This window comes from the organism of the source record quoted next, unplaced genomic scaffold (assembly GCF_019419815.1).
Source record: "Pyrus x bretschneideri cultivar Hongxiangsu unplaced genomic scaffold, Pyrus_bretschneideri_v1 Contig7, whole genome shotgun sequence".
Taxonomy (NCBI): domain Eukaryota; kingdom Viridiplantae; phylum Streptophyta; class Magnoliopsida; order Rosales; family Rosaceae; genus Pyrus; species Pyrus x bretschneideri.
Window position 1 is genome coordinate 1,459,234 of NW_025999809.1, and position 9,035 is coordinate 1,468,268.

A 9,035-nucleotide genomic window follows, 5' to 3' on the forward strand; every position below is an offset into this window, starting at 1 on the left:
ATCCTCCATATCAATTCGCATGTGCCTCACTAACCTGTCTTCGACATTTTTGTGTGGGGTCCACAGTGTAGGAACAAAATACAAGCAGACTTTCCGTACAAGGGACTGTTTGGTAAGCAAAGCAGATCAGAGTGTGGTAGTTTTAGTACAAAAGTATTTTTATTGTACCACTTTTCAAGTGCTTTTTGAAAAACGCTTGGAAGTGCTTCATAAACTAACATCTATCAAGTGCTTCTTTTCAAAACACCTTCTATGAATTAAATGCTCTTCTAAACTTTTTGTCAAAGTCAGAGACAACCAATTATTTCAAACACCAAATGGTTACATTTATTGATGGAATCATGCTACAACACTATACTGATCATATGCATTGTGGATGTCTGGAAGGTCAGAATTCGTGGAGAAATTAAGCCACCTCTTTTGTTTCGTGTACTCGATGCAAGGCTGCAGAAGCAGCCCAATGATCACCGCAGCGATGCTAACAGCCATTACCTTTGGAGTAGCAAGAGCTAAAACTACAAAGATTAACACCGCCGGAGGAATGCAGATCAAAATTGCTCCCACTGTACCCACCGGTATCTTAAAAGGCCGCGATGCAGCTGGGTGTTTCATCCTCAACTTCACAAACGCGATGAATTCCATTATCATTCCAAAGCAATACAAGTAGTTCTCAGCAGCTACAATCTCTTGGAAGCTCAACCAGGAAAGCAAGATCACACCGGACGCAGAGAATAAGATTCCGGTAAGCGGTGTGCCGTAACGAGATCTTTTGGCAAAGATTGAAGGAAGCATCCCACGTTCTGCCATACCCAAAAGTTGAAACGAGTCGCTGCTCATTTCAGCCACAAACATACCCATGTTTGACAAAGCAGAAGCTGCTAGGACCCAGGTTCTTAACCATACACCTCCAAGCATTTTAGCAATATCTGCAAAATACCCATCTGACCATAGTTCGCGTTCAACTGGAACAGCTCCGGTACCAATCAGAAGAGGGAAAATGTATCCAACGACAACCAAGATAAGGGCATAAAAGAGAGATTTCGGAAGAGTTGTACCAGGGTTTTCCACCTCCCCTGCAAGAGTACTAATTGAATCCCAGTAATTAAGATTCCAAAACAGCGTGTTCAAGTACAAAGTCCAATTCACAGTCTCCAGGTTTACCACAAACCAATTTGAAGGATTTAGTTTGGGGATTGCTATAAATCCCATGAATATGAAAGGAAGAAGTGAAAACACCCCCAGTAAGATAGCTGCCCAACCCACTATTGTCAAACCCCTGTAGTTCATGTAAGTGAGCATTGCTGTCAAAACCAACACGGCAACTGTCCTTGGGAGACCGCTTTCTAAAGCCGGAATTGCTGATTTGAGATAGTCAAGAAACAGAACAGGGTATAGAGCGTTATCAATCACCCCACTAAGCCATTTTACCCATCCTTGCTGAAAGCCCCAGTACGGTCCCAAAGCCGATGAGACCCAAACGACATATCCCCCATTCTCAGGGAACATAGTACCCATTTCTGCAGTTATCAAGGCCTCTGGAACACTCCATATGATTGCAAAAACTAGAAAACCAAGAAGGGCTAAAAGGGGACCAGCTGCCTGGACACTATCTTCGACACCAAATGGACCTCCTGAGACCTCGTAGAAGATCAAGAACACAAGAGGTATGATTGAAACCTTTTGATACTTATGTAAGTCGTGAGAGGATCCTTCCCCCAAACCAGAATACTCAGCAATATTGTTGTCCAACATTTGCCTAATAGGTGAGTTTCTATGTTTCTGCGCATAATGTAGTAAACATACTCTTACGAAGTGCCATGGATTACTAGATTTCGACTGTTAAAGTGAAAAAGGAACCGAATACTGCAGAAGCTAACATTGTTCCTAGTTATTATATCTAAAGCCATCACTTGCCAAGCCATAACCTTCAAGCAAAGACAATTACTTTCACAGTTTAAAAAAAAAAAAAAAAACATAAATTTAACTGAATTCACAACAGGATTAAGAAAAACTATACAAAAAGAGTATAATTTTCTACAATTCCAGAATTCCATTAATTGGGAAGAAGATAAATTCCTTGTTAAGTCTTTGTCATGCAAGAAATACAAAATTGTTTACTCAAATCACAAACGCTCATTCCATCAAGCAATGAATTTCAGCCACAAAATACAGGCAAACCGGCAAAAGAATCACAAAATACAAACACCCACCAAAACTATCACTTCAAATTGATAAAAACTAAACAAAATAACAATGTGGGTTCTCTCAAAGCAGCCATATAAAGCAAAAATCTCACATCCCAATTGGGCAAATTCCAAATTAATACAGCATCAATGAATCAATTAAGAAAACCCAATGGGGAAATGTACCTCTCTTTCTGGCTTAACAATCCGCGACCGATTTCAAGAACAAATCAGTGAAGAAACAAAAAAGGCCAAAAGGGGGGCGGGGGCGTTGAGAAAAGAAGAAGAAGGAGGAGCTAACCATGAAAAGGAGGCAAGAGAGAGAAGTGGCCCAATCGGATTTGCGGTGCTTTATCGATGCGTCATGATGTCAGAGAAGCGAGCATCTGCGTCTCCACCACGCGTCGGTCTGAGTGGACACACACGAATCTGATTCAGCTGCGGAGTGAGAGCGCTGCATCGCCGACACAGTTGGACACGGCTGAAGGTAACACAGATTTTGAAGGAGAAATTTTATTTGAACATTTAACTTTTTTCTGAACTTAACTTACTTTTCACATTCATATTATTTTTTATTAAAGAATTAATATCTTTTTAAATTTAAATTTATTACTTAAATTACCTTCTTAAACTCAGTTCAAAATGTAAAGTTATCTTTACTATTACTACTGTTTTTTTCTGCTACAAAACCAAGATATTTGCTCTCTTTACCAAACCAAGACACATGCGCGTTGCTATCAACACCTAACCCCCATCACCTTCTCTTATCAAACCAACTTTCCTCTCCGCAAATTTTTGTTCTTTCGGAAAAAAAAAAAAAAAAAAAAACAACTCTACTGTTAATGTAAGTTATCATTGTTTGCCTGATCAATTGTTTTCTCAAAAATTTGAAGCACTCCTAGCTCTGGAACTAATTATCTGGGATTAGGCAATTCATCTTTTCCTTACTTTCTGATCAATTTGTTTCTACAATTTGTTGGATTATAATAAACGAGTTAATTGATCGTTTAAATGGATGAAGAAGTTAATTGTAAATTCTAATGAGAAGCTGCAACCATTAGAAGCTGCAAAAACCAAGTGCTTACAGATGCAAGTATAAGAAGAGCCATAAGACCACCAAACCAGCACGACAACAAATTGTCAAACAAGCACGGTAACAAATTGACAAACAAGCTTGGCAACAAATTGAGTCATACTTTAGTTGAAGAAATCAAAACTTCAAAATCACCGTCCATCGATAAAAAAACTTATTTTTCTCTATAAGAACTATTAGGATTTTAGCTAAAATGAACGTAGAATAACAAGGAGTGATGTATGGTTTAATCATAGTGGGTGGGTTTATTGATAAATTTTAATTTTATTTTTAATTCATCTTGTACTTGATGATAATTATACAATAAGGTAAAAATGATAATTAACATTTAAAATTTAAATTAAATATAGAAAAAGATTACATGAATTTAAATAAAATTTCTCATTTTTAAGCGTTGCGTTTTATTACAAGGACCGTTAGCAGATGGAATGTCAGATACGCAAAAGCATGTTTATCGTTTTTGATTGAAATGGAAAAAGGAGTTTTACTGAAGATCGGGTTACCAACGAGACGTGGTTGATTTTGGACCGTTAGTAACTACGAGTCTTATTATGATCGATGGTTGATAATCCCCCACCTGCTTAACATGCATAATAGTTTGTTAAATAATGCTCATGCTTAGACATTAGTATGATGAGTTAGTGTTTTTTAAGAAGATGTAATTTTAAATCTCGTGAATGACGGATTTAATGTTAATTTATTCTTTTTATTATTTAGCATAGAGCATCTTCAGTAAAAATATATAAAATGCCTTGAAACTAGTATTCCTTTAAATTTTTAGTTGGCTGTAAAACATTCCAATGGCGGAATGTAAAATCTATTATCGTGTCTTTGTCACTGCATTATAAGCTCACCTAATTCATGCAGGATATTCCGAAGATGGTGTTTTGGCGCCCTTTAGGATTCATTGGGTCACATAAGTACATTTCATTGAATTTTTAAGCTGGAAAATAGAAATCAATAAAATATTGAATACTGATCGCAGTTTGATCTTGAAATTGGACCTTCCAATCAAAATGGACCCTTAAATAAAATATCAATTAATTTGATTCCTGAAAATGGATCCTACATATCAATTTGGTCATTCATTCCATTAGCTTTTCATCCAATTTTATGTTAGTGTGTTAATATGGCACATAAATGAGTTCTATTTATTCACTCATATGTTCACTTTAGTAAAATCTGCTTGTTTTTATTTTTTGTTTCTTTTTATTTGTTTTATCAAAAACTTGCTTGTTTAACCACGAACTGGTGGTTCAATGGTAAACGACGGATTGCCAGGTTTTCTTCAAACTAAAAATTAGAGGTCTTGAGTTCAAAATCTAATGCTGGTGTGGAAGTCAAACTTGTGGCCAGGGGGAGGCTGAAATGCCTCTGTGAGTCTTCTTGGCCTCCGGAAGGAGTGGATAACCATAATTTGCCACTAGTTGTCTCTTTGTTAAAAAAAAAAGAAAAAGAAAAAAAAACTTGCTTGTTTGTTAGATATCTCTTTCAAGCTTTGCTCTCATTTTTAATGCCACTTAATATACCTGTTTGTTTATTAGCTCCCTTATATTTGTATTTATTGAATTAAGTAGAATGAGCAACAGACCAAATACATAAAATACATGTTTTGGTACCTGTTGACTCTAAAAACTACCAAGCCTACATGGCGCGTATGTCGAGTAATTAATAAGCTAACTGCATCCTTTGGTTGTGTCCAGGGCATGCCAACTCGATGGCCGAGCTTGGCCGGGGAGTAAAATATGCTAATGTCGCAGTTAAGCGCACTGCTGACTTCTTAATCTTGCCATTGCGGCCGAGCAAGGAACACGTCTCGACCTTCGGGTTCTAGAGCTTGAAGACAAGGCTGCTAGTTCTGCAAAGTTCACAAATCGTCAGCGTCGAGTTCGGTCACGGTGATTATATCCGTGAGAGTATAAGCACGTCGAACTAGCACCAGACTATATGGACACAAATACTCGAAAGAGATGTATGTCTTGATGGTAAATGTGGTTCGGCCGTCGGAATGCCGAACTCTAAAGTGTACTTGCAAATATCCAATCATAAAACAACTCGGCATTCAATGTGTCGAGCCTAGTAACCTGTAACACCTCACTTCACCGAGAAGACTGATAAGATGACCTCTACCAACAAGGACTTGAAAATCCTTGTCGATTGAGACTTAGATAAATAACCAGTCGGTCTCGAACCAGTGTTGTTTATCCAAATTGAAGGTGCTCCTTGATTGGTTGATTTTACGACTCCAGTATTGTTTATCCAAACTGAAGATGTTGCCAGTTGCCTTCACAGTACTATTTATCCAAACTGAAAATATGTTGATGAGAAGAAAAGGAAAGAGGATAAAATCTCAAAGATTGTTGAGAAGCTTTGCATAAGACAATTTATGTGTTGAATTGGAAGGACCTCAATATTGCCTACGACTCTGTATTTATAGCATCCATACTTTTTTCTTGGCAAGGCCTAATAATTTCGTAGAAACCAATCGAAACTCAAACTCGTAGAATTAAGGCTGATCTGTGGCATAGGTTAAAGCCTATCTTCAGATGGTTGACTTTTCAAACAAAATAAAAACCTGTCCCATCACCCATCCAAAAGCCTATCCGTGGCAGACTTATCCCATAATAACCAAAAGCTTAGCCTACCTAGGCTTCTTACCTTATCATAATTCCATCAAATCATGTCACCAATTGAATTCATAATGCACATTTCCTCTGATGAAGACCATGTACATACATGATAGATCCTTCACCTAAATTAAACTCTGAAAAGTGATTCTAATTGATGAAATATAATACCATATCTCATGATAAAGTCACGTGCTATAACCCCATTCACTCCAACACGCCCATGAATTCCAAGCCAATTTGAATTGTACCACCCACTTCAATATCAAAGATTGGACTTGGTTTTGATAATAATTAGCCACGTAGGAGATTGCATGCACCTGGGGCTTTGATATGATGAGCTTATTCGAATGTCTTCGTGCAATCCTTTGACAATGGATCAGATCATCTCTTTTCAAAAAAAAACCAGCTGGATATACCTAATATTAGGTGTAGATATCCTAATATATATTAAGAGATAATATCATAATTAAAATCACAATATTAATTGAAAATCATTTCAACCGTTTTGTCATTCAACAGTCTAAAATTCTACTCATTCAACGACATCGATTACTCAGATTGATGATGTAATTTTGAGTCCAAACAGTGACACAAACTATGAAATCTTGAGGTAAGAGACAATACTTCATAGAAAACAACCAAGGGAGCCCATATCCACACACCATTAGAATTTTAAAGCTGAAAATAACAGACAAAGCAACCATTTTGCATATTAATCAAACTGAAAAGAACAAAAAAGTAAAGACTTGCCGTATCTTGGAGATTGGACGATGCCCACCGTCTTTTACCACGATACCCATTGTTATGAGCTTCAAAGCTCAAGATACCTTCGAATTTTCTACTAATTTGTTGATTACGCCACCGATTCTTCATATTCTCTCTTAGATTCTAACCCTAGAATGCCCACCGCCAACCCCATATACGTTCTCTGTGGCGCCCATGCCTTCCTCTTCTATCTAGCAACGATTAGGTTTTGTTGTGGTATAAAATTACATTTTTGTCTTCAGATAATTGTCATATGACGTGCACGTGACTAAGATAGATGAAAAATTTTGAAACCTCATGTCAGATCGAGAAATTAACAAATTATAAAAATTTAGAGGTAATCGTTTAAAATTAAAATTTAAAGAAAGAATTGGCGAATACCAATCACGTGTTTAGAAAAGAGTTCCATTTATTACATGGTGTTAGGAATGTTCAACATTAATTTTAACAAAAATGCCACGAAAGGTGGTATTCATAGATTTTACAAAACCTATTAATTTATGTGAGAAATGTGCAGCATACTATTGAGTTTCACATGATCTTTTGCATGTCATAATTAAAGGGAAGAGATCCCTTCCAGATTTCTCTCACCAAGTTTTAGGAATTCGAAGATCCGAACTATTGAAATTTGATCAAACGGTTACAAATAGGGGGCGCCCCCTCTAAAAATTATAATAACTATAGCCGTTGAACCAAATTTCAAGGATTCGGATCTCTAGATCCTTGGGACTTTGTGGGAGAGATCTGAAGGGGATCTCCTCCCATAATTAAAATGTATAAGCCATTTGGACAATTAAGGTCAGAAAAAATTACTGATGGAGCTCAAAATGTAGCCAAATGGAGTTTTGTTATCTATATGTCCAGGGATGTCCTGCATTAATCTTAGGGCAACGAAAATAAGTTTTATGAGCAACATTTTGTGATGACGAATGAAATTATTAAACTTTCACATAGATATTTTATGAGTCGAGCAATTTCTTGTGTTTAAAAACAATTTCACGGTTGCTTATTGTTTGGGGGATGGGCAACCCAATCAACTTTTTCCTCCCCAAATCACTCTAGCTCACTCAAGCAATTGGGCTTAAGGCGAGCCATATGGAGAAGTCAGGCAATTATCGCCTGGCCTAGCACCTTGCATATGTGACGCAAGGCTCAGCCACAATTTAAATTATTAGAAAATTGTAAAAATTATAAAAAACTAATTAAAAATATAAAAGTATATATATATATATATATATATATATTTTTTTTTGGTTTATAAATTCCTCAGCCACGTCATCTCTTACTTAACGGATTTTCTAACGGATGTATGAAATTGAAATAAAATGATAAGTAAATGTATGAAATTGAAATGTTTTAAAGATGTTGTATGAGGTTGTGATCGACCCCAAACCTGATAGGTAAAATGTAATTTATCCATAAAAAAAAAAAAAAGTGGGAGAAATGTGGGCCAGTATACATGTGGCAACCAAGAAACAGTTACATCAAGATGGTGCAGTTAAAGGATTTGGATCCTCTCCTGAGCAGGGGGTTTGAATTCTCTTGACCCAATAACATGAGTTGTTGGATTTTGATCTAATGACTACAATTATTATAACTTTTAGAGGGTTTGTAACTGCTGAATCAAAATTCAACTGCTTGTGTTATTGAATCAGGAGGATTCAGACCCCTTGCTTAGAAGAGGATCCAAATCCGCGGTTAAACTGGCCGAAACACCCCACTACGTAAGCTACTTGACGGTCCTGGATAGAATTAACGGCAACAGGGTAAAAAGCTAAAGGCACCTGTTTTGACTGAAAATACGGGGCCTAAAAGCTTACTTCCGAAGCCGACAATTTAAGATGGTTTTGGTCATTTTTGGATGGTGGCCTTAAATGGCTTAAGGATAACTAAGGGCAAACTTGTCTTTTAATTTTTGGTTTAATTTTTTTTAAACAAACGATCTTATTACATTAAGAGAGGAGTGATGGACTTAGCCTCACTATGAGTTATTAATAATGTAGTTTAAATTCGTTTTTAGCTAAAATTAAACCTAAGATTTTTCACTTACAAGTAAAAAAGAATATCACTAAATTATAGTACTAAATGATAAGGGAAACTTGTCTTTGGGTAGTGAAATTTCATGTGGCATAGAGGTATCCTTGATTGTAGACCACAAATGAAGACGTTTTGGTGGGGATGATGAATGCTAGGGTGTGTCACGAAATACTTTACATAGAAGAGTAAGAGAAATAAAAAGAGACACTCAAACAATCAATCCAACAACAATTCTCAAAAACTAATGGAGACAACTTCTTCATTAAACCTTTATCAAATTAAGCTAAAGATTTTTTAGTGTGTCGAGAACACGGCTCAGTAGATCAA

At 36.5% G+C, this 9,035-nt stretch overlaps 1 protein-coding gene across 4 annotated transcripts; it reads right to left on the reverse strand.

Annotated features, from left to right (window-relative positions):
- Nucleotides 1-210: 210 nt before the first annotated feature.
- On the reverse strand, nt 211-2,668 carry LOC103932589 (probable polyamine transporter At1g31830). 4 transcript variants are annotated; one of them, XM_048574001.1, is made up of 2 exons: nt 2,485-2,668; nt 211-1,779 (listed from the first exon to the last, which is right to left on the reverse strand). In XM_048574001.1, the coding sequence occupies exons 1-2, from the start codon at nt 2,485-2,487 to the stop codon at nt 340-342; spliced, it is 1,443 nt and encodes a 480-aa protein (XP_048429958.1). In that variant the 5' UTR covers nt 2,488-2,668; the 3' UTR covers nt 211-339. The 4 variants fall into 4 exon arrangements, with proteins under 4 accessions (XP_048429958.1, XP_048429961.1, XP_048429959.1 ...); XM_048574004.1 differs by having other exon boundaries at nt 211-1,925; XM_048574002.1 differs by having other exon boundaries at nt 2,370-2,668.
- Between the last annotated feature and the right edge of the window lie 6,367 nt (nt 2,669-9,035).